General features: G+C 41.4%; 8 protein-coding genes across 8 annotated transcripts; all 8 read left to right on the top strand.

Annotated features, from left to right (window-relative positions):
* The first annotated feature begins 698 nt into the window (after nt 1-698).
* pcdhb (protocadherin b) lies at nt 699-3,086 on the top strand. The gene has a single exon (XM_067404759.1). The coding sequence runs from the start codon at nt 699-701 to the stop codon at nt 3,084-3,086; it is 2,388 nt and encodes a 795-aa protein (XP_067260860.1).
* Nucleotides 3,087-4,168: 1,082 nt separating this feature from the next.
* On the top strand, nt 4,169-6,610 carry si:ch73-233f7.3 (protocadherin alpha-C2). Its single transcript, XM_067404876.1, has one exon. It carries the CDS (start codon nt 4,169-4,171, stop codon nt 6,608-6,610), a length of 2,442 nt encoding a protein of 813 aa, XP_067260977.1.
* Nucleotides 6,611-7,172: 562 nt separating this feature from the next.
* On the top strand, nt 7,173-9,611 carry LOC137032929 (protocadherin alpha-C2-like). Its single transcript, XM_067404996.1, has one exon. The coding sequence runs from the start codon at nt 7,173-7,175 to the stop codon at nt 9,609-9,611; it is 2,439 nt and encodes an 812-aa protein (XP_067261097.1).
* Nucleotides 9,612-10,159: 548 nt separating this feature from the next.
* On the top strand, nt 10,160-13,049 carry LOC137033001 (protocadherin alpha-C2-like). Its single transcript, XM_067405090.1, has 2 exons — nt 10,160-12,556; nt 12,966-13,049. The coding sequence occupies exons 1-2, from the start codon at nt 10,160-10,162 to the stop codon at nt 13,047-13,049; spliced, it is 2,481 nt and encodes an 826-aa protein (XP_067261191.1).
* Nucleotides 13,050-13,056: 7 nt separating this feature from the next.
* On the top strand, nt 13,057-15,462 carry LOC137033075 (protocadherin alpha-C2-like). Its single transcript, XM_067405199.1, has one exon. The coding sequence runs from the start codon at nt 13,057-13,059 to the stop codon at nt 15,460-15,462; it is 2,406 nt and encodes an 801-aa protein (XP_067261300.1).
* Nucleotides 15,463-16,130: 668 nt separating this feature from the next.
* On the top strand, nt 16,131-18,569 carry LOC137033132 (protocadherin alpha-C2-like). Its single transcript, XM_067405311.1, has one exon. The coding sequence runs from the start codon at nt 16,131-16,133 to the stop codon at nt 18,567-18,569; it is 2,439 nt and encodes an 812-aa protein (XP_067261412.1).
* A 517-nt stretch (nt 18,570-19,086) lies between these two features.
* On the top strand, nt 19,087-21,495 carry LOC137033194 (protocadherin alpha-C2-like). Its single transcript, XM_067405427.1, has one exon. The coding sequence runs from the start codon at nt 19,087-19,089 to the stop codon at nt 21,493-21,495; it is 2,409 nt and encodes an 802-aa protein (XP_067261528.1).
* A 561-nt stretch (nt 21,496-22,056) lies between these two features.
* LOC137022821 (protocadherin alpha-C2-like) lies at nt 22,057-24,634 on the top strand. Its single transcript, XM_067389327.1, has one exon. It carries the CDS (start codon nt 22,228-22,230, stop codon nt 24,628-24,630), a length of 2,403 nt encoding a protein of 800 aa, XP_067245428.1. The 5' UTR covers nt 22,057-22,227; the 3' UTR covers nt 24,631-24,634.
* Nucleotides 24,635-24,895: the final 261 nt, after the last annotated feature.

Consider the following 24,895-nt stretch of genomic DNA (forward strand, 5'->3'; position numbering starts at 1 on the left):
GCTAGAATATTGATTGATTTTAATTATTATATATTTATGGATGATCTTGTTACCTTTGAAGGTATTTGGTGTTGCAATGAAGCTTTGTGCTGTGTTTTTGAAGGAGATTTGTCTTTTATTCACTTTTTATAATATTGTAAATTAATTGGTTTGTGTTTCATTTTTGTAATAAAGGATTGTTAAAATTCAAAAAAATTCTCTCTTTCTCTCTCTCTCTCTCTCACACACACACACACACACACACACACACACACACACACACACACACACACACACACACACACACACACACACACACACACACACACACACACACACACACAGTGGGAGAGACAGGGAAAGTCGTGGTATATCTAATGTAGATCATTTTCGCTCATGAACAATATGAAAGCATCAAAAGATCATCAATAGCGTATTTGTTACTTTCATCCAGTAAATATGCAGTTCTTATCTCTGTCTCAGCGCGTCGCTGTTGGCCAGTAAATCACACATGGGCTTAATTTAAAGGGACTTTGTCATATGCCAGAATCCTGGGACTGAGAACACCATCCTTTTCAGCGGGACCGTTTTTAAATGATTATAGGAATATTTTTACAAAGCAGACTGAACACGAGGGGTATTTCAAGGAGAAACACGACTAGAAACTCCATCTGACTGATCTTTTCTGAGTTATTTTGTGTCTTCTGCAGGAATTGATAATGAAGCCTGTTAGACGGTGGGTTCAGTTTTTCTTTGTACTTTGGGCGACATGGGAAACGGCTTTGTCTGTGACGCGGTACTCTATACCGGAGGAGATGGAGCGCGGGTCTGTTGTGGCAAATCTAGCTGCTGATTTGGGGCTGGATGTTAGTGGACTGGCACAGCGAGAGGTAAAACTTGATATTTTCCAGAACAAAAAATATCTTGATGTTAATAAAAGGACTGGCGAGCTATTTATTGTTGAGAAAATGGACCGAGAATTTCTATGCAATACGAAAACCACTTGCTTCTTAAAATTAGACTTAATAATTGAAAGCCCTTTGCGTATTTTCAATATTGAATTGGGCATCACAGACATTAATGATAACGCTCCTCATTTCCGACGAGACAGGATTGAACTAGATGTCTCAGAGTCCGCATCACCAGGAGAAAAATTCTCTTTGCCCAATGCGTTTGACCCAGACGTTGGTGCCAATACAGTCAAAACCTATAAATTAAGTGAAAGTGAACATTTCACTGTTGATATACATTCTGGTAGCGATGGTACAAAATATGTCGATTTGGTCCTCACAAAGGCTCTAGACAGGGAAGAGAAGGCTGTTCATAATCTGATACTCACTGCAGTTGATGGCGGAGTCCCTGCGCGCTCTGGCACAGCTAATATTATTGTGCGCGTGCAAGATACAAATGACAACGCCCCTCAGTTTGACCAGGCAATTTACTCTCTGAATATGAGCGAAAATTCTCCAGCTGGTACTGTTGTTATTAAATTAAATGCTACTGATGAGGATGAAGGCCCAAACGCTGACCTTACATACTCATTTACGCTTTATACTTCTGAGAAAACGCAGGAGATGTTCTCGTTGAATTCAAATACTGGCGAAATAGCAGTTAAGGGCACAGTTGATTATGAAGATATGAAAATATTTGAGATGTTCGTTGAGGCTAAAGACAATGGCCCCGTTCCACTCTCCGGTCAATGCAGAGTGACTGTGTATGTTAAAGATATGAACGATAACTATCCCGAGATAACCATAAAATCCCTTAAGAACACCGTGGACGAAAACATCTCAGTCGGTACTGTTATAGCTCTGGTGGGTGTTAGTGACAGAGACACGGGGGATAACGGTAAGGTAAATCTTATAATGAACAAGTCCCTACCGTTTATTTTAAACAAGTCCTCTGATTACCTCTATGAGTTATTGGTGTCAGAACCGTTAGATCGTGAAAAGGTCCCTGAATATGAGATCATGCTGGTTGTGACCGATGAAGGGAATCCTTCCTTATCTGACAATGAAACTATAACAGTGCATTTACTAGATGTCAATGATAACGCACCGCAGTTCCCACAGACATTCTACACGATACCTGTTAAGGAGAATAACGCACCTGGAGCTTTATTGAGCTCATTAACTGCTATAGATCCAGATCTCAATGAAAATCAGTATCTAGTTTATTTCATAATAGAGAAGGAAATAGCGAACACCTCCATGTCCATGCTGTTCTCCATTAACCCGGAGAACGGCAATCTTTACGCGCTAAAGACGTTTGACTATGAGATAGAGAAGGAGTTTCTTTTCCACATCGAGGCCAGAGACTCTGGTGTTCCTCCGCTCAGCAGTAACGTGACCGTTCACATTATTATCATGGATCAGAACGACAACACACCGCTTATAGTGTCTCCGTGGCGCGCGCACGGCTCGGAGGTGAAGGAAAAGATCCCGAGATCCACCGATAAAGGAACTCTGATAGCCAAAGTCATCGCCATAGACTCTGATTCAGTGCACAACTCTCGAATCACGTACCAGTTCCTCCAGAACACGGACGCCACATTATTCAGCTTGGATCAATACAACGGAGAGATCCGGACCATGAGAATGTTCAGTTACAGAGACTCGCGAGACCAGCGGCTGGTGGTGATCGCCAAGGACAACGGAGAGCCCGCGCTCTCTGCTACAGTCACCATCAAACTGTCCACGGTGGAGACCGCCCTTAAAACCTACACTGAGGTGCCTCTGGAATATGACATCTTCTCCGATTTGAACCTGTATCTGGTGATCGGACTGGGCTCTGTGTCGTTTCTTTTACTCATCACTATCCTGGTCACCATCGTGCTGAAGTGTCAGAAAGCGAAGCCCAGCAAAGCGGCTCCTCCGTGCAGGAACAGTGTGATCAGCGAGAGGAACTCGACCATCGCGGATTCCACTCTGGTCTCCAACGATGCCTACTGGTACAGTTTATTTCTAGCAGAGACGAGGAAAGGGAAGCTGGTGGTCAGGCAGCCTGTGCCAAAGGGAGCGAGATACATCGTGTCCAGTATACCGAGGAGCACAGGACTGACCGAGACCAGCGACTCTGCTGCATCTACTCTACAGGTGAGAAAATAAACCATATTATAAAAATATAAATGAAAATATAATCATACATGGGTTATTATATAATTGCAGGTACATTTGATGTCCAAAAGTCATTTTTTTCTGCTTTTTAAAATTGTTATATTTTTTAATGATTTTACTAATTTGGTACTCATTGTTATGGATTACTTTTACAGGCCATACCAATGTAATATTTTTGTCTTTTATTTCTGTAAAAAGTGTCTTATATAGCTGAACACTCGCGTGCATATTATATATATATATATATATATATATATATATATATATATATATATATATATATATATATATATATATATATATATATATATATATATATATATATATATATATATATATATATATAAATACACCACTACCCCACACCACTAATCCTACCCATTGCACGTCGCAAAAAGTAATTTCAGCATATAATTAGCACATACAAACATAAACTCGTGCTATAGATATGTAATGCTAGGGGACCGTGTTGACCTTGGTAATTGAGTTTGACAGTAACAAAACTGACACTAATTCGGACAACAGGAAGTCAAGATTTCCAGCTATATAAGACACTTTTTTTTAAAAACAGAAAATATCATATTGTTATGGGCTGTAACATCTTGTGATCCATGACAATGAGTACCAAATTATTAAAATAATCAAAAAAACAACATTTGTACAATGTACCTGCAGTTATATAATATCCCACATGATATAGATGTATATGCTATTTAATTCAAGGTGACAAATGATGGCTCAAAAAAAAAAAAAAAAAAAAAAAAAAAGGTATGATTGAGACATTGTTTCCCACCAACAATATGTTCAATATTCGCTTTTTATTGTCTAATAATTCAACTGAGTTGGCTCTATATTGAACGTGATGTTTTTACATCGTGCACAAAGTGTCGCTGTTGTCTAGCAATACACAAGATGGAAATGACTTATTGGTCGCCATAACGTCACAGTCTACTGCTAGCAGTGGGTGATCATCTCTCCTTCCTCTCTTTGTATGTCTCTTTGTTCCTCTGCATCTTTCATTGACAATTTCGTTTGCGTGTTTGGATTATACTGGACTTGTATCTTAAATAAAAATGGCACCGTGTATGGACACACAAAAATTGAGAAGGTACGTTTTGTTACTCCTGATCATCTTTTCCGTATCAAACTCAGCATTTGCTGTTACTCATTACTCTATTCCTGAGGAAATGGAGGTAGGATCTGTTGTTGCAAATTTAGCCGCTGATCTTGGTTTGGATGTACAGAGTCTGACAAAACGCAAGATGCGCTTAGATGTGATAGCAAATAAAAAATATCTGGATATAAATAGAGAAACAGGAGAGCTGTTTATCGTCGAAAGAATAGACAGAGAATATCTCTGCCCATCCAAAACTACAAATTCTTGTTTTCTGAAGCTCGATGCAACAATCGAAAATCCAATTCGAATGTTTAATATTGAATTAGAAATATTGGATATCAATGACAATGCACCGCACTTTCGACGAGATGTCATGCATTTAGACATTTCAGAATCGACACCAGCCGGAGAGCGTTTCTCTCTCAACAATGCAGTGGACTCCGACATTGGGTCTAATTCAATTAAGACTTACTATCTTAGCGAAAGTGAGCATTTTACTATCGAAATACAGTCTGGCCGAGATGGATCTAAACTAGCTGATTTAGTACTGAAAAAGGCATTAGATCGCGAAGAGCAAGCAGTTCACAATCTGATCCTCACTGCTGTAGATGGCGGAGTACCTTCGCGCTCTGGTACAGCTAATATTATTGTCCAAGTGTTAGACACAAACGACAACGCCCCTCAGTTCGATAAAGAAAGCTATACTGTACATTTAAGTGAAAATTCTCCAATAGGAAGTCTTGTTGTTAAACTAAATGCGACAGATTTAGATGAAGGGCAAAATTCTGAAATAATATACACATTCAGTTTATATACATCTGAGAAAACGCAAGAGACGTTTAATTTGAATTCAGAAACTGGTGAAATTCGAGTTAAAGAGAGAATTAATTATGAAGATTTCAAAATCTATGATATGGAGATAATAGCCAGCGACAAAGGATCTAATAGTCTCTCTGGAAAATGTAAATTAACAGTTTTGATCACAGATATGAACGATAATCATCCTGAAATTTCAATCAAATCATTTTCTGGCCCAGTTAAAGAAGATGTAGCTGTAAATACAGTAATTGCAGTTGTTAGTGTGAGTGATAAAGACTCAGGAGAAAATGGACAGGTAGATATACATATTTCTAATGATTTACCTTTTGCGCTCAAAGAATCATCTGATAATTATTATGAATTATTAGTTTCAGAACCGTTAGACCGTGAAAGGGTTCCAGAATATGACATCACTATTACCGTGACTGACAGGGGCAACCCGCCGTTATCTGATAATGAAACTATAACTTTAGAGCTTCTGGACGTTAATGACAATGTTCCTCAGTTCCCACAGACATTCTACACGATACCTGTTATGGAGAATAACGCGCCTGGAGCTTCACTGAGCTCTTTAACTGCTATAGACCCAGATCTCCACGAAAATCAGTATCTAGTTTATTTCATAATAGAGAAGGAAATAGCGAACACCTCCATGTCCATGCTGTTCTCCATTAACCCGGAGAACGGCAATCTTTACGCGCTAAAGACGTTTGACTATGAGATAGAGAAGGAGTTTCTTTTCCACATCGAGGCCAGAGACTCTGGTGTTCCTCCGCTCAGCAGTAACGTGACCGTTCACATTATTATCATGGATCAGAACGACAACACACCGCTTATAGTGTCTCCGTGGCGCGCGCACGGCTCGGAGGTGAAGGAAAAGATCCCGAGATCCACCGATAAAGGAACTCTGATAGCCAAAGTCATCGCCATAGACTCTGATTCAGTGCACAACTCTCGAATCACGTACCAGTTCCTCCAGAACACGGACGCCACATTATTCAGCTTGGATCAATACAACGGAGAGATCCGGACCATGAGAATGTTCAGTTACAGAGACTCGCGAGACCAGCGGCTGGTGGTGATCGCCAAGGACAACGGAGAGCCCGCGCTCTCTGCTACAGTCACCATCAAACTGTCCACGGTGGAGACCGCCCTTAAAACCTACACTGAGGTGCCTCTGGAATATGACATCTTCTCCGATTTGAACCTGTATCTGGTGATCGGACTGGGCTCTGTGTCGTTTCTTTTACTCATCACTATACTGGTCACCATCGTGCTGAAGTGTCAGAAAGCGAAGCCCAGCAAAGCGGCTCCTCCGTGCCGGAACAGTGTGATCAGCGAGAGGAACTCGACCATCGCGGATTCCACTCTGGTCTCCAACGATGCCTACTGGTACAGTTTATTTCTAGCAGAGACGAGGAAAGGAAAACTGGTGGTCAGACAGCCTGTGCCAAAGGGAGCGAGATACATCGTGTCCAGTATACCGAGGAGCACAGGACTGACCGAGACCAGCGACTCTGCTGCATCTACTCTACAGGTGAGAAAATCCACATCAATAATCAAAAAGGCATTTACATGACGTTTCAGGCACAATTTCATTTTTAGATTTTTAGAGAAGAGGTGGAGCATGTGCCCTGCTAGACCATAATCCTTGTTTTTCAGGTTGAGAAAATATAAGAGGATTTTTTTTTTTTTTTTTTGCTCTCATATTTTAATCTTTTTAATTTCTTCTGTTATTAATTTTTTTTTACAAAGTCAATTTTTGTCCTTTGCGTTTGTTATTTTGAGGGTTATTATCACACATTTTTCTCGGGCATCTAATAAAACAGCAAATCAAACAAAAAAAACAAACAAACAAACAAAAAAACTACATAAAATATAATTAACGCGGAAAAAAGAAGAATACTTACTGAATGTAAGGCTGTTCTCTTTTTATTGTGTATGTTCAGTCCAAACTCACTGAGCGTCGCTGTTCTCTAAGAAAACGGTTTTGGTCATAATAATCACAGTCGTCATGACAGGTTTCTATAGGTGGAAAGCGCACAAAGGAGCGCGCCATGACAAGAGCTTCGTTGTGTGTCCCATTCCTTTCCCGATCATTTCACTATCGCGAGGAATACAAATATCTCAAACGTTGCAGAATGGAGGGATGGGTAAAGTCACAGTTTTGGAGGTATGTGATGGTCTTTCTGTTTTTCTCCATTATTTTGGACACCGCGTCTTGTGTTACGCACTATTCTATCCCAGAAGAAATGGAGGAAGGCTCTGTTGTCGCTAATTTAGCGTCAGATTTGGGACTGGATGTGAAAACACTGAGCAAACGAAAAATGCGTCTCGATATTAGATCTAACAAAAAATATTTGGATGTCAATAAAGAAACAGGAGAGCTCTATATATTAGAAAAGACGGATAGAGAACAACTCTGCAGTGTTAAAACAGCAACAACATGTTTTATCAAAATGGAAGTCACACTCGAGAATCCTGTGCGAATGTTTAACATTGAAATTGAAATTGTGGATATAAATGATAATGCTCCTCACTTTTGGAGAGATACGATCCGTCTGGATATATCAGAATCTACAGCAGCCGGAGAGAGATTCTCGCTCAGTAATGCAGTGGATCCTGATATTGGCTCGAATTCGATAAAAACTTATTATTTGAGTGAGAGTGAAAATTTCGACATTGAAATCCAAACAGGGAGGGATGGTTCAAAATTTGCTGATTTGATTCTGAAAAAGCCTTTAGACAGAGAAGAACAAGCTTCACATAATCTGATCCTCACTGCTGTGGATGGAGGAGTCCCCGCGCGCTCTGGCACGGCTAGCATTATTGTGCGCGTTCTGGACACGAATGACAACGCCCCTCAATTCGATAAAGACAGTTATACTATAAATCTAACAGAAAACTCGCCTATTGGAAGCCTTGTAGTAAAATTAAACGCCACAGATAAAGACGAGGGCTCAAATTCAGATTTACTTTACTCTTATAGTTTGTACACATCAGAGAAAACGCAGCAGACATTCAGTCTGAATCCTAACAATGGTGAAATCAGAGTGAAAGAAATGATTAATTATGAGGATTTCAGGATCTATGATATGGAAATTATAGCAACAGATAAAGGTGCTAATAGTCTTTCTGGAAAGTGCAAAGTAAAGATATTAATCACAGATATGAATGACAATCATCCTGAAATTTCCATCAAATCTTTCTCAAGTCCAGTTAAAGAAGATGTAGCTGTAAATACAGTAATTGCAGTTGTTAGTGTGAGTGATAAAGACTCAGGAGAAAATGGACAGGTAGATATTCATATTTCTGATGATTTACCTTTTGCGCTCAAAGAATCATCTGATAATTATTATGAATTATTAGTTTCAGAACCGTTAGACCGTGAAAGGGTTCCCGAATATGACATCACTATTACCGTGACTGACAGGGGCAACCCGCCGTTATCTGATAATGAAACTATAACTTTAGAGCTTCTGGACGTTAATGACAATGTTCCTCAGTTCCCACAGACATTCTACACGATACCTGTTATGGAGAATAACGCGCCTGGAGCTTCACTGAGCTCTTTAACTGCTATAGACCCAGATCTCCACGAAAATCAGTATCTAGTTTATTTCATAATAGAGAAGGAAATAGCGAACACCTCCATGTCCATGCTGTTCTCCATTAACCCGGAGAACGGCAATCTTTACGCGCTAAAGACGTTTGACTATGAGATAGAGAAGGAGTTTCTTTTCCACATCGAGGCCAGAGACTCTGGTGTTCCTCCGCTCAGCAGTAACGTGACCGTTCACATTATTATCATGGATCAGAACGACAACACACCGCTTATAGTGTCTCCGTGGCGCGCGCACGGCTCGGAGGTGAAGGAAAAGATCCCGAGATCCACCGATAAAGGAACTCTGATAGCCAAAGTCATCGCCATAGACTCTGATTCAGTGCACAACTCTCGAATCACGTACCAGTTCCTCCAGAACACGGACGCCACATTATTCAGCTTGGATCAATACAACGGAGAGATCCGGACCATGAGAATGTTCAGTTACAGAGACTCGCGAGACCAGCGGCTGGTGGTGATCGCCAAGGACAACGGAGAGCCCGCGCTCTCTGCTACAGTCACCATCAAACTGTCCACGGTGGAGACCGCCCTTAAAACCTACACTGAGGTGCCTCTGGAATATGACATCTTCTCCGATTTGAACCTGTATCTGGTGATCGGACTGGGCTCTGTGTCGTTTCTTTTACTCATCACTATCCTGGTCACCATCGTGCTGAAGTGTCAGAAAGCGAAGCCCAGCAAAGCGGCTCCTCCGTGCAGGAACAGTGTGATCAGCGAGAGGAACTCGACCATCGCGGATTCCACTCTGGTCTCCAACGATGCCTACTGGTACAGTTTATTTCTAGCAGAGACGAGGAAAGGGAAGCTGGTGGTCAGGCAGCCTGTGCCAAAGGGAGCGAGATACATCGTGTCCAGTATACCGAGGAGCACAGGACTGACCGAGACCAGCGACTCTGCTGCATCTACTCTACAGGTGAGAAAATCCACATCAATAATCAAAAAGGCATTTACATGACGTTTCAGGCACAATTTCATTTTTAGATTTTTAGAGAAGATGTGGCGCATGCGCACTGCTAGACCATAATCCTTGTTTGTCAGGTTGAGAAAATATAAGAGGATTTTTTTTTTTTTTTTTTTGCTCTCATATTTTAATCTTTTTAATTTCTTCTGTTATTAATTTTTTTACAAAGTCAATTTTTGTCCTTTGCATTTGTTATTTTGAGGGTTATTATCACACATTTTTCTCGGGCATCTAATAAAACAGCAAATCAAACAAACAAACAAACAAACTACATAAAATATAAATAACGCGGAAAAAAGAAGAATACTTATTGAATGCAAGGCTGTTCTCTTTTTATTGTGTATGTTCAGGCCAAACTCACTGAGCGTCGCTGTTCTCTAAGAAAACGGTTTTGGTCATATTAATCACAGTCGTCATGACAGGTTTCTATAGGTGGAAAGCGCACAAAGGAGCGCGCCATGACAAGAGCTTCGTTGTGTGTCCCATTCGTTTCCCGATCATTTCATTATCGCGAGGAATACAAATATCTCGAACGTTGCAGAATGGAGGGATGGGTAAAGTCACAGTTTTGGAGGTATGTGATGGTCCTTCTGTTTTTCTCCGTTATTTTGGACACCGCGTCCTGTGTTACGCACTATTCCATCCCAGAAGAAATGGAGGAAGGCTCTGTTGTGGCAAATTTAGCGTCAGATTTGGGACTGGATGTGAAAACACTGAGCAAACGAAAAATGCGTCTCGATATTAGATCTAACAAAAAATATCTTGATGTCAATAAAGAAACAGGAGAGCTCTATATATTAGAAAAGATGGATAGAGAATATCTCTGTACAACAAAAACAGCAACAACATGTTTTATCAAAATGGAAGTCACACTCGAAAATCCTGTGCGAATGTTTAACATTGAAATAGAAATTGTGGATATAAATGATAATGCTCCGCAGTTTTGGAGGGATACAATCCGTCTGGATATATCAGAATCTACAGCAGCCGGAGAGAGATTCTCGCTCAGTAATGCAGTGGATCCTGATATTGGCTCGAATTCGATAAAAACTTATTATTTGAGTGAGAGTGAAAATTTCGACATTGAAATCCAAACAGGGAGGGATGGTTCAAAATTTGCTGATTTGATTCTGAAAAAGCCTTTAGACAGAGAAGAACAAGCTTCACATAATCTGATCCTCACTGCTGTGGATGGAGGAGTCCCCGCGCGCTCTGGCACGGCTAGCATTATTGTGCGCGTTCTGGACACGAATGACAACGCCCCTCAATTCGATAAAGACAGTTATACTATAAATCTAACAGAAAACTCGCCTATTGGAAGCCTTGTAGTAAAATTAAACGCCACAGATAAAGACGAGGGCTCAAATTCAGATTTACTTTACTCTTATAGTTTGTACACATCAGAGAAAACGCAGCAGACATTCAGTCTGAATCCTAACAATGGTGAAATCAGAGTGAAAGAAATGATTAATTATGAGGATTTCAGGATCTATGATATGGAAATTATAGCAACAGATAAAGGTGCTAATAGTCTTTCTGGAAAGTGCAAAGTAAAGATATTAATCACAGATATGAATGACAATCATCCTGAAATTTCCATCAAATCTTTCTCAAGTCCAGTTAAAGAAGATGTAGCTGTAAATACAGTAATTGCAGTTGTTAGTGTGAGTGATAAAGACTCAGGAGAAAATGGACAGGTAGATATTCATATTTCTGATGATTTACCTTTTGCGCTCAAAGAATCATCTGATAATTATTATGAATTATTAGTTTCAGAACCGTTAGACCGTGAAAGGGTTCCCGAATATGACATCACTATTACCGTGACTGACAGGGGCAACCCGCCGTTATCTGATAATGAAACTATAACTTTAGAGCTTCTGGACGTTAATGACAATGTTCCTCAGTTCCCACAGACATTCTACACGATACCTGTTATGGAGAATAACGCGCCTGGAGCTTCACTGAGCTCTTTAACTGCTATAGACCCAGATCTCCACGAAAATCAGTATCTAGTTTATTTCATAATTGAGAAGGAAATAGCGAACACCTCCATGTCCATGCTGTTCTCCATTAACCCGGAGAACGGCAATCTTTACGCGCTAAAGACGTTTGACTATGAGATAGAGAAGGAGTTTCTTTTCCACATCGAGGCCAGAGACTCTGGTGTTCCTCCGCTCAGCAGTAACGTGACCGTTCACATTATTATCATGGATCAGAACGACAACACACCGCTTATAGTGTCTCCGTGGCGCGCGCACGGCTCGGAGGTGAAGGAAAAGATCCCGAGATCCACCGATAAAGGAACTCTGATAGCCAAAGTCATCGCCATAGACTCTGATTCAGTGCACAACTCTCGAATCACGTACCAGTTCCTCCAGAACACGGACGCCACATTATTCAGCTTGGATCAATACAACGGAGAGATCCGGACCATGAGAATGTTCAGTTACAGAGACTCGCGAGACCAGCGGCTGGTGGTGATCGCCAAGGACAACGGAGAGCCCGCGCTCTCTGCTACAGTCACCATCAAACTGTCCACGGTGGAGACCGCCCTTAAAACCTACACTGAGGTGCCTCTGGAATATGACATCTTCTCCGATTTGAACCTGTATCTGGTGATCGGACTGGGCTCTGTGTCGTTTCTTTTACTCATCACTATACTGGTCACCATCGTGCTGAAGTGTCAGAAAGCGAAGCCCAGCAAAGCGGCTCCTCCGTGCAGGAACAGTGTGATCAGCGAGAGGAACTCGACCATCGCGGATTCCACTCTGGTCTCCAACGATGCCTACTGGTACAGTTTATTTCTAGCAGAGACGAGGAAAGGAAAGCTGGTGGTCAGACAGCCTGTGCCAAAGGGAGCGAGATACATCGTGTCCAGTATACCGAGGAGCACAGGACTGACCGAGACCAGCGACTCTGCTGCATCTACTCTACAGGTGAGATCACATTTTAAAGCTTACGTTTTGAATAATTTTTGCACATGCATTATTTCTCATGAAACACACATTCTGTGGTAAGAATATTTAAATAATTTAACTTTTATTTTTAAACTATGCAAAAAAAAAATGTATTATAAAAAATATAGATAAATTAATAGGTTGTCAGTGTGTTTTAACATAACTTGTGCACAATTTTTGAGGCACCTCACTGTGTGTGCGCGAAGTGGCGCTGTAGTCTCACGAATTGTATCTCACAGTATAGGCTATCATTGCAAGCGTAATTTCAACGTCACAATCACAGTTGGACGTTTCGCGATGAACCCTTGTTTTGTGCGTCTCTGGTTTTAGACAAAATATTGCGGTGTACATCGAGGAAACTTTTCGTCTTTCATCCCTTCTTTAACAGTTCTCTCTGCATCTCATTTTTGGAGTCAGATCCAATGCTTTGTTGCTGTATGAACTGCTTCGTCCTTGCATCATAATCACTTGATCAGACAATGGATTCTGATTTGAACGCCTGGTCATGGAGGAGGTATGTCTCGCTGTTTTTTCTTTTATCAGCGGGTTTTCAGCTGGCTCTGGCTGTTACTCATTATTCTGTTCCAGAGGAGATGGAAGTAGGATCTGTGGTGGCAAATTTAGCCACTGATTTGGGGCTTGACGTGCAGACTTTGATTAAACGAAACGTCCGATTAGATGTGATTGCTAGTAAGAAATACCTCGCCATAAACAAAAACAGAGGTGAGCTGTACATACTAGAGAAGATTGATCGTGAATATCTGTGTCCTGCCAAAACGACTTGTTTTTTAAAAATGGAAGTTATTGTCGAGAACCCTGAGCGAATATTTTACATAGAGCTAGAAATCACTGACATAAATGATAATAATCCTCATTTTAGACGAGACACAATCAATTTAGATATCACTGAATCTACGCCAGCAGGTGAGAGATTTTCTGTCAGTAATGCGGTGGATTCTGATGTCGGTTCCAACTCGGTTAAAACGTATTATCTAAGCAAAAACGAGCACTTTGATATTGAAATTCAGTCTGGGAGGGACGGTTCTAAATTTGCAGACTTAATTTTAAAAAAGGCTCTAGATCGTGAAACCCAAGCTGTTCATAATCTGATACTGACCGCAGTGGATGGAGGAGTCCCTCCACGTTCAGGCACTGCCAGTATCATCGTTCGTGTGCTGGATGCAAATGACAACGCCCCTAAATTTGATCAAGAGAGCTACACCATCAATTTAACTGAAAACTCACCCATAGGCAGCCTGGTCGTTAAATTAAATGCAACAGATCTAGATGAGGGTTCTAATGCCGACCTTGTGTATTCATTTAGTCTCTATACATCAGAAAAGACACAGAAAGCCTTCGGTTTAAATCCTGAGAGTGGTGAAATTAGAGTGAAAGAGATGGTTAATTATGAAGACTTTCGAATTTATGATATGGAGGTTATAGCATCAGATAAAGGAACACATCCATTATCCGGCCAATGTAAATTATCCATTATAATTACCGACATGAATGACAATCACCCAGAAATTTCGATTAAGTCATTTCAGAGTCAGGTTAAAGAAGATGTAGCTGTAAATACAGTAATTGCAGTTGTTAGTGTGAGTGATAAAGACTCAGGAGAAAATGGACAGGTAGATATTCATATTTCTGATGATTTACCTTTTGCGCTCAAAGAATCCTCTGAAAATTATTATGAATTATTAGTTTCAGAACCGTTAGACCGTGAAAAAGTTCCAGAATATGACATCACTATTACCGTGACTGACAGGGGCAACCCGCCGTTATCTGATAATGAAACTATAACTTTAGAGCTTCTGGACGTTAATGACAATGTTCCTCAGTTCCCACAGACATTCTACACGATACCTGTTATGGAGAATAACGCGCCTGGAGCTTCACTGAGCTCTTTAACTGCTATAGACCCAGATCTCCACGAAAATCAGTATCTAGTTTATTTCATAATAGAGAAGGAAATAGCGAACACCTCCATGTCCATGCTGTTCTCCATTAACCCAGAGAACGGCAATCTTTACGCGCTAAAGACGTTTGACTATGAGATAGAGAAGGAGTTTCTTTTCCACATCGAGGCCAGAGACTCTGGTGTTCCTCCGCTCAGCAGTAACGTGACCGTTCACATTATTATCATGGATCAGAACGACAACACACCGCTTATAGTGTCTCCGTGGCGCGCGCACGGCTCGGAGGTGAAGGAGAAGATCCCGAGATCCACCGATAAAGGAACTCTGATAGCCAAAGTCATCGCCATAGACTCTGATTCAGTGCACAACTCTCGAATCACGTACCAGTTCCTCCAGAACACGGACGCCACATTATTCAGCTTGGATCAATACAACGGAGAGATCCGGACCATGAGAATGTTCAGTTACAGAGACTCGCGAGACCAGCGGCTGGTGGTGATCGCCAAGGACAACGGAGAGCCCGCGCTCTCTGCTACAGTCACCATCAAACTGTCCACGGTGGAGACCGCCCTTAAAACCTACACTGAGGTGCCTCTGGAATATGACATCTTCTCCGATTTGAACCTGTATCTGGTGATCGGACTGGGCTCTGTGTCGTTTCTTTTACTCATCACTATACTGGTCACCATCGTGCTGAAGTGTCAGAAAGCGAAGCCCAGCAAAGCGGCTCCTCCGTGCAGGAACAGTGTGATCAGCGAGAGGAACTCGACCATCGCGGATTCCACTCTGGTCTCCAACGATGCCTACTGGTACAGTTTATTTCTAGCAGAGACGAGGAAAGGGAAGCTGGTGGTCAGGCAGCCTGTGCCAAAGGGAGCGAGATACATCGTGTCCAGTATACCGAGGAGCACAGGACTGACCGAGACCAGCGACTCTGCTGCATCTACTCTACAGGTGAGAAAATAAAACCTTACTTTTTAAAGGTTACTGTAACAGGCCCTATCAAAATCACTTTGTACAGTACAGTTTTGAAACTTAGAAACTAACTAAACGTCCGATTGCTTCTGTGTGCGCTTTTGAGTAGACAAAGTGTTTATGTTGCCAAATGGATGTGTTTACACACACACACACACACACACACACACACACACACACACACACACACACACACATATATATATATATATATATATATATATATATACTTATTTATTTTCTCTTCAGTTTATTTTATTTCAGTTGAATGCCAATGAATATTGTACTTTGACAATGTTGTGACTTGATATAAAATCTATAGTCGTTTACCATCTCATGAAAACGGTTTTATTTTATATATTGCGTTTTTCAGAGTATTTAGTGGTTGTATTTTAATACTAAAATTCCTGTTCATATGTGCCACGCAAACCAATGCGCACAGCGTCGCTGTTCTCCATCAAAACGACTCCTCTGCGTTTATCTTTCATTACAGCCACTGCTGGTGACGTATCTGCTTTGTTGGCAGAAAGCTTTATGCTCTCTTCTTTCATGAACACCGAGAAACAGCTTGTTCTCCATCCTGATCATCAACATGTTACATTTGTAACCACATGCTATTTGTTTTACATTTCACGATCACTGGAATATAACTCGAAAAAATGGAATCTCGAAAGAAAAGCAAGGCACTGAAAAGGTACGTGTTCGTCATTATTGTAATCTCTCTGCTGAATGCAGCCTCTTCTGTTACCCATTATTCTATACCTGAAGAATTGGATGAGGGATCTATAGTGGCTAATTTGGCAACGGATCTGGGATTAGATGTTGGAACATTGAGCAGACGTAAGATTCGTCTCGATACTCTAGCAAATAAAAAATATCTGGATATTAACAAAGAAACGGGAGAGCTGTTCATTGTGGAGAGAATCGACCGCGAGTACATCTGCAACACTAAGGCAGCAGCAACGTGTGTTCTTAAACTGGATGCCACGATCGAAAACCCTGTGAGAATGTTTAATATTGAGTTAGAAATTGTTGATATTAACGACAATGCTCCACATTTTAGAAGAGACACAATGCATTTAGACATTTCAGAGTCAACGCATGTGGGAGAACGGTTCTCTTTGAACAATGCGGTGGATCCTGATATCGGCGTTAATTCCATTAAAACATACTATCTCAGTGAAAGCGATCATTTTTCGATCGAGATTCAGACCGGACGGGATGGATCGAAATTCACTGATTTGATTCTTAAAAAAGCGTTGGATAGAGAAGAACAAGCTTCACATAATCTGATCCTCACTGCTGTGGATGGAGGAGTCCCCGCGCGCTCTGGCACGGCTAGCATTATTGTGCGCGTTCTGGACACGAATGACAACGCCCCTCAATTCGATAAAGACAGTTATACTATAAATCTAACAGAAAACTCTCCTATTGGAAGCCTTGTAGTGAAATTAAACGCCACAGATAAAGACGAGGGCTCAAATTCAGATTTACTTTACTCTTATAGTTTGTACACATCAGAGAAAACGCAGCAGACATTCAGTCTGAATCCTAACAATGGTGAAATCAGAGTGAAAGAAATGATTAATTATGAGGATTTCAGGATCTATGATATGGAAATTATAGCAACAGATAAAGGAACTAATAGTCTTTCTGGAAAGTGTAAAGTAAAGATATTAATCACAGATATGAATGACAATCATCCTGAAATTTCCATCAAATCTTTCTCAAGTCCAGTTAAAGAAGATGTAGCTGTAAATACAGTAATTGCAGTTGTTAGTGTGAGTGATAAAGACTCAGGAGAAAATGGACAGGTAGATATTCATATTTCTGATGATTTACCTTTTGCGCTCAAAGAATCATCTGATAATTATTATGAATTATTAGTTTCAGAACCGTTAGACCGTGAAAGGGTTCCAGAATATGACATCACTATTACCGTGACTGACAGGGGCAACCCGCCATTATCTGATAATGAAACTATAACTTTAGAGCTTCTGGACGTTAATGACAATGTTCCTCAGTTCCCACAGACATTCTACACGATACCTGTTATGGAGAATAACGCGCCTGGAGCTTCACTGAGCTCTTTAACTGCTATAGACCCAGATCTCCACGAAAATCAGTATCTAGTTTATTTCATAATAGAGAAGGAAATAGCGAACACCTCCATGTCCATGCTGTTCTCCATTAACCCGGAGAACGGCAATCTTTACGCGCTAAAGACGTTTGACTATGAGATAGAGAAGGAGTTTCTTTTCCACATCGAGGCCAGAGACTCTGGTGTTCCTCCACTCAGCAGTAACGTGACCGTTCACATTATTATCATGGATCAGAACGACAACACACCGCTTATAGTGTCTCCGTGGCGCGCGCACGGCTCGGAGGTGAAGGAAAAGATCCCGAGATCCACCGATAAAGGAACTCTGATAGCCAAAGTCATCGCCATAGACTCTGATTCAGTGCACAACTCTCGAATCACGTACCAGTTCCTCCAGAACACGGACGCCACATTATTCAGCTTGGATCAATACAACGGAGAGATCCGGACCATGAGAATGTTCAGTTACAGAGACTCGCGAGACCAGCGGCTGGTGGTGATCGCCAAGGACAACGGAGAGCCCGCGCTCTCTGCTACAGTCACCATCAAACTGTCCACGGTGGAGACCGCCCTTAAAACCTACACTGAGGTGCCTCTGGAATATGACATCTTCTCCGATTTGAACCTGTATCTGGTGATCGGACTGGGCTCTGTGTCGTTTCTTTTACTCATCACTATACTGGTCACCATCGTGCTGAAGTGTCAGAAAGCGAAGCCCAGCAAAGCGGCTCCTCCGTGCAGGAACAGTGTGATCAGCGAGAGGAACTCGACCATCGCGGATTCCACTCTGGTCTCCAACGATGCCTACTGGTACAGTTTATTTCTAGCAGAGACGAGGAAAGGAAAGCTGGTGGTCAGACAGCCTGTGCCAAAGGGAGCGAGATACATCGTGTCCAGTATACCGAGGAGCACAGGACTGACCGAGACCAGCGACTCTGCTGCATCTACTCTACAGGTGAGAAAATCCACATCAATAATCAAAGAGAGATTTTCATGATGTTTCAGGCACAATTTCCTTTAAGATTTTTAGAGAAGAGGTGGAGCATGCGCACTGGTAGACCATAATCCTTGTTTGTCATATTGAAGAAATGTAAGAGCATTTTTCCTCCTTTCATGTTTTAATTATTTTAATTTATTCTCATTTTCCATATTTTACAGAGACTGTTTTTGTCTTTTGCATTCGTTATTTTGAGGCTTCATATCAGACATTTTCTCGGGCATCTACTAAAACAGAAAAAAGCATCATTAAACATAAATTACGCGTAAAATCGAAGAATACTTGTTGTACACAAAGCTGTGATCTTTTTATTGTGTATGTTCAGGCCAAACTCACTGAGCGTCGCTGTTCTCTAAGAAAACGGTTTTGGTCATATTAATCACAGTCGTCATGACAGATTTCTATAGGTGGAAAGCGCACAAAGGAGCGCGCCATGACAAGAGCTTCGTTGTGTGTCCCATTCCTTTCCCGATCATTTCACTATCGCGAGGAATACAAATATCTCGAACGTTGCAGAATGGAGGGATGGGTAAAGTCACAGTTTTGGAGGTATGTGATGGTCTTTCTGTTTTTCTCCGTTATTTTGGACACCGCGTCCTCTGTTACGCACTATTCTATCCCAGAAGAAATGGAGGAAGGCTCTGTTGTGGCAAATTTAGCGTCAGATTTGGGACTGGATGTGAAAACTCTGAGCAAACGAAAAATGCGGCTCGATATTATATCAAACAAAAAATATCTCGATGTCAATAAAGAAACAGGAGAGCTCTATATATTAGAAAAGATGGATCGAGAATATCTCTGTATATCAAAAACAGCAACAACATGTTTTATCAAAATGGAAGTTATACTCGAGAATCCTGTGCGCATATTTAACATTGAAATAGAAATTGTGGATATAAATGATAATGCTCCCCAGTTCCGGAGAGATACAATCCATCTGGATATATCAGAATCTACAGCAGCCGGAGAGAGATTCTCGCTCAGTAATGCAGTGGATCCTGATATTGGCTCGAATTCGATAAAAACTTATTATTTGAGTGAGAGTGAAAATTTCGACATTGAAATCCAAACAGGTAGGGACGGGTCAAAATTTGCTGATTTGATTCTGAAAAAGCCTTTAGACAGAGAAGAACAAGCTTCACATAATCTGATCCTCACTGCTGTGGATGGAGGAGTCCCCGCGCGCTCTGGCACGGCTAGCATTATTGTGCGCGTTCTGGACACGAATGACAACGCCCCTCAATTCGATAAAGACAGTTATACTATAAATCTAACAGAAAACTCTCCTATTGGAAGCCTTGTAGTGAAATTAAACGCAACAGATAAAGACGAGGGCTCAAATTCAGATTTACTTTACTCTTATAGTTTGTACACATCAGAGAAAACGCAGCAGACATTCAGTCTGAATCCTAACAATGGTGAAATCAGAGTGAAAGAAATGATTAATTATGAGGATTTCAGGATCTATGACATGGAAATTATAGCAACAGATAAAGGAACCAATAGTCTTTCTGGAAAGTGCAAAGTAAAGATATTAATCACAGATATGAATGACAATCATCCTGAAATTTCCATCAAATCTTTCTCAAGTCCAGTTAAAGAAGATGTAGCTGTAAATACAGTAATTGCAGTTGTTAGTGTGAGTGATAAAGACTCAGGAGAAAATGGACAGGTAGATATTCATATTTCTGATGATTTACCTTTTGCGCTCAAAGAATCATCTGATAATTATTATGAATTATTAGTTTCAGAACCGTTAGACCGTGAAAGGGTTCCCGAATATGACATCACTATTACCGTGACTGACAGGGGCAACCCGCCATTATCTGATAATGAAACTATAACTTTAGAGCTTCTGGACGTTAATGACAATGTTCCTCAGTTCCCACAGACATTCTACACGATACCTGTTATGGAGAATAACGCGCCTGGAGCTTCACTGAGCTCTTTAACTGCTATAGACCCAGATCTCCACGAAAATCAGTATCTAGTTTATTTCATAATAGAGAAGGAAATAGCGAACACCTCCATGTCCATGCTGTTCTCCATTAACCCGGAGAACGGTAACCTTTACGCGCTAAAGACGTTTGACTATGAGATAGAGAAGGAGTTTCTTTTCCACATCGAGGCCAGAGACTCTGGTGTTCCTCCGCTCAGCAGTAACGTGACCGTTCACATTATTATCATGGATCAGAACGACAACACACCGCTTATAGTGTCTCCGTGGCGCGCGCACGGCTCGGAGGTGAAGGAAAAGATCCCGAGATCCACCGATAAAGGAACTCTGATAGCCAAAGTCATCGCCATAGACTCTGATTCAGTGCACAACTCTCGAATCACGTACCAGTTCCTCCAGAACACGGACGCCACATTATTCAGCTTGGATCAATACAACGGAGAGATCCGGACCATGAGAATGTTCAGTTACAGAGACTCGCGAGACCAGCGGCTGGTGGTGATCGCCAAGGACAACGGAGAGCCCGCGCTCTCTGCTACAGTCACCATCAAACTGTCCACGGTGGAGACCGCCCTTAAAACCTACACTGAGGTGCCTCTGGAATATGACATCTTCTCCGATTTGAACCTGTATCTGGTGATCGGACTGGGCTCTGTGTCGTTTCTTTTACTCATCACTATACTGGTCACCATCGTGCTGAAGTGTCAGAAAGCGAAGCCCAGCAAAGCGGCTCCTCCGTGCAGGAACAGTGTGATCAGCGAGAGGAACTCGACCATCGCGGATTCCACTCTGGTCTCCAACGATGCCTACTGGTACAGTTTATTTCTAGCAGAGACGAGGAAAGGAAAGCTGGTGGTCAGGCAGCCTGTGCCAAAGGGAGCGAGATACATCGTGTCCAGTATACCGAGGAGCACAGGACTGACCGAGACCAGCGACTCTGCTGCATCTACTCTACAGGTAAGCACATAGTGGCACATAGTGAATTAAAAAGGTCAAATTAAAATGATGCAGTTTTCCCCAGTGAAGTAAGTTCAACTTTGCGCATGCGCGTTTGCTTCTATTTGCTTGTACTTGCCAGTAAATTTTTACTCAGCAGGTAGATAAGAAATATTTATCATCACTTTTACGTAGTGTGATGCAGTTATGTATTGTTCAACAATAATATAGCTGCATTAAACCTCTGAAAGTGTCGCGCATTCAATTAGAAAATTGTTACTTGCGTTAAACGTACTCTATTTTTATTGGCACACTCTTTCAAAAGTACCCTGACTGGCATTTACCATTTGCTTTTGTTTTCATATAGTATATGAAAAGCTTTATTATACAGGTATTCTGATTTTTTTTTTTTTTTTTTTTTGAACCTTTTTAAAATGTATATCCTTAATCAACGTAACATGATTTTAATACGCGTTTCTAATTGTACTCTTTGTGTTGCACTCCTCACTCCTGTGCGCATAGAGTCGCTGTCCACCAAGAAAATACATTTCTAGTCACACTGCCTTCATCACCATTGCTGGTTCCGTATTTCAGGACATCCTTACAGTCTTTCTTTCGGGCAGGACTATTCGCCCTCTGATATATTATACCAGTTGTGTTTTTCTTTTTATATGTTTTTGTCTGCATCATTTTCTCTAAACATATCCAGGATTTGGAACACTTTGGAACTACTTCCTGTGTGCATTTTCACGATAATTAAAAACAATGGAACCGAAAGCACGGCTTTGGTTAAGGTACGTCTCGATCTTCGTATTCCTTGCGGCTGTTTTTCAGACAGCATCTGCTGTTACGCACTACACAATTCCCGAGGAAATGGACGAGGGGTCTGTGGTTGCAAATCTCGCGTCTGATTTGGGATTGGATTTGAAAAGTCTTAGTAAACGTAAGATGCGGTTGGATGTTGTCGCTAGTAAAAAATATCTTGACGTTAACAAAGACACTGGGGAGCTGTACATTTTAGAAAGGATTGACAGAGAGAATCTGTGCACATCGAAATCAGCCACAACATGCGTCCTTAAAGTGGATGCCACATTAGAGAATCCTATTCGAATGTTTAATATTGAACTTGAAATAATGGACATAAATGATAATGCACCGCGTTTCCGACGAGATACGATGCATCTAGACATATCAGAGGCAACAGCAATAGGGGAGAGGTTTTCCCTCACTAATGCAGTAGACCCTGATACAGGTTCAAATTCTGTAAAGACATACTATCTCAGTGAAAGCGACCATTTTAGTATTGAGATTCAGACTGGACGAGACGGGTCAAAATTTGCTGATTTGATTCTGAAAAAGCCTTTAGACAGAGAAGAACAAGCTTCACATAATCTGATCCTCACTGCTGTGGATGGAGGAGTCCCCGCGCGCTCTGGCACGGCTAGCATTATTGTGCGCGTTCTGGACACGAATGACAACGCCCCTCAATTCGATAAAGACAGTTATACTATAAATCTAACAGAAAACTCGCCTATTGGAAGCCTTGTAGTGAAATTAAACGCCACAGATAAAGATGAAGGAACAAATTCGGATATATTTTACTCTTTTAGTCTATATACTTCAGAGAAAACGCAGCAGACATTCAGTCTGAATCCTAACAATGGTGAAATCAGAGTGAAAGAAATGATTAATTATGAGGATTTCAGGATCTATGATATGGAAATTATAGCAACAGATAAAGGAACTAATAGTCTTTCTGGAAAGTGCAAAGTAAAGATATTAATCACAGATATGAATGACAATCATCCTGAAATTTCCATCAAATCTTTCTCAAGTCCAGTTAAAGAAGATGTAGCTGTAAATACAGTAATTGCAGTTGTTAGTGTGAGTGATAAAGACTCAGGAGAAAATGGACAGGTAGATATTCATATTTCTGATGATTTACCTTTTGCGCTCAAAGAATCATCTGATAATTATTATGAATTATTAGTTTCAGAACCGTTAGACCGTGAAAGGGTTCCAGAATATGACATCACTATTACCGTGACTGACAGGGGCAACCCGCCGTTATCTGATAATGAAACTATAACTTTAGAGCTTCTGGACGTTAATGACAATGTTCCTCAGTTCCCACAGACATTCTACACGATACCTGTTATGGAGAATAACGCGCCTGGAGCTTCACTGAGCTCTCTAACTGCTATAGACCCAGATCTCCACGAAAATCAGTATCTAGTTTATTTCATAATAGAGAAGGAAATAGCGAACACCTCCATGTCCATGCTGTTCTCCATTAACCCAGAGAACGGCAATCTTTACGCGCTAAAGACTTTTGACTATGAGATGGAGAAGGAGTTTCTTTTCCACATCGAGGCCAGAGACTCTGGTGTTCCTCCACTCAGCAGTAACGTGACCGTTCACATTATTATCATGGATCAGAACGACAACACACCGCTTATAGTGTCTCCGTGGCGCGCGCACGGCTCGGAGGTGAAGGAAAAGATCCCGAGATCCACCGATAAAGGAACTCTGATAGCCAAAGTCATCGCCATAGACTCTGATTCAGTGCACAACTCTCGAATCACGTACCAGTTCCTCCAGAACACGGACGCCACATTATTCAGCTTGGATCAATACAACGGAGAGATCCGGACCATGAGAATGTTCAGTTACAGAGACTCGCGAGACCAGCGGCTGGTGGTGATCGCCAAGGACAACGGAGAGCCCGCGCTCTCTGCTACAGTCACCATCAAACTGTCCACGGTGGAGACCGCCCTTAAAACCTACACTGAGGTGCCTCTGGAATATGACATCTTCTCCGATTTGAACCTGTATCTGGTGATCGGACTGGGCTCTGTGTCGTTTCTTTTACTCATCACTATACTGGTCACCATCGTGCTGAAGTGTCAGAAAGCGAAGCCCAGCAAAGCGGCTCCTCCGTGCAGGAACAGTGTGATCAGCGAGAGGAACTCGACCATCGCGGATTCCACTCTGGTCTCCAACGATGCCTACTGGTACAGTTTATTTCTAGCAGAGACGAGGAAAGGAAAGCTGGTGGTCAGACAGCCTGTGCCAAAGGGAGCGAGATACATCGTGTCCAGTATACCGAGGAGCACAGGACTGACCGAGACCAGCGACTCTGCTGCATCTACTCTACAGGTAACTTGAGCTGCATTAAAAATACATTTGAATTTTAAGTTCAATATTTCTTTCAAATGACGCATGACTTTCATTCACATTTTTAATTCACACATTTCTGCTCTTGATCATGAAAATTAGTTTATTTATATGTAATCTTGAATTTTTTTATTTTGGTCGTAATTCTTCAAAACATACTCAACGTGTCGCTGTGCCCCAACAAAACCGACGTTTTTTCATTAATTTATTTATTTATTTTGTAGACGCCATGACAGTTCTTGCTCACCGGCGACGC

Source organism: Chanodichthys erythropterus, chromosome 1 (assembly GCF_024489055.1).
Source record: "Chanodichthys erythropterus isolate Z2021 chromosome 1, ASM2448905v1, whole genome shotgun sequence".
NCBI classification, from domain to species: Eukaryota; Metazoa; Chordata; class Actinopteri; order Cypriniformes; family Xenocyprididae; genus Chanodichthys; species Chanodichthys erythropterus.

Coding starts and splice junctions, on each gene's coding strand:
- pcdhb (XM_067404759.1), top strand. CDS start 699: ATGAAGCCTGTTAGACGGTGGGTTCAGTTTTTCTTTGTACTTTGGGCG.
- si:ch73-233f7.3 (XM_067404876.1), top strand. CDS start 4,169: ATGGCACCGTGTATGGACACACAAAAATTGAGAAGGTACGTTTTGTTA.
- LOC137032929 (XM_067404996.1), top strand. CDS start 7,173: ATGGAGGGATGGGTAAAGTCACAGTTTTGGAGGTATGTGATGGTCTTT.
- LOC137033001 (XM_067405090.1), top strand. CDS start 10,160: ATGGAGGGATGGGTAAAGTCACAGTTTTGGAGGTATGTGATGGTCCTT. Junction 12,557..12,965: donor CTGCTGCATCTACTCTACAG/GTGAGATCACAT, acceptor CTTCTTTAACAG/TTCTCTCTGCATCTCATTTT.
- LOC137033075 (XM_067405199.1), top strand. CDS start 13,057: ATGGATTCTGATTTGAACGCCTGGTCATGGAGGAGGTATGTCTCGCTG.
- LOC137033132 (XM_067405311.1), top strand. CDS start 16,131: ATGGAATCTCGAAAGAAAAGCAAGGCACTGAAAAGGTACGTGTTCGTC.
- LOC137033194 (XM_067405427.1), top strand. CDS start 19,087: ATGGAGGGATGGGTAAAGTCACAGTTTTGGAGGTATGTGATGGTCTTT.
- LOC137022821 (XM_067389327.1), top strand. CDS start 22,228: ATGGAACCGAAAGCACGGCTTTGGTTAAGGTACGTCTCGATCTTCGTA.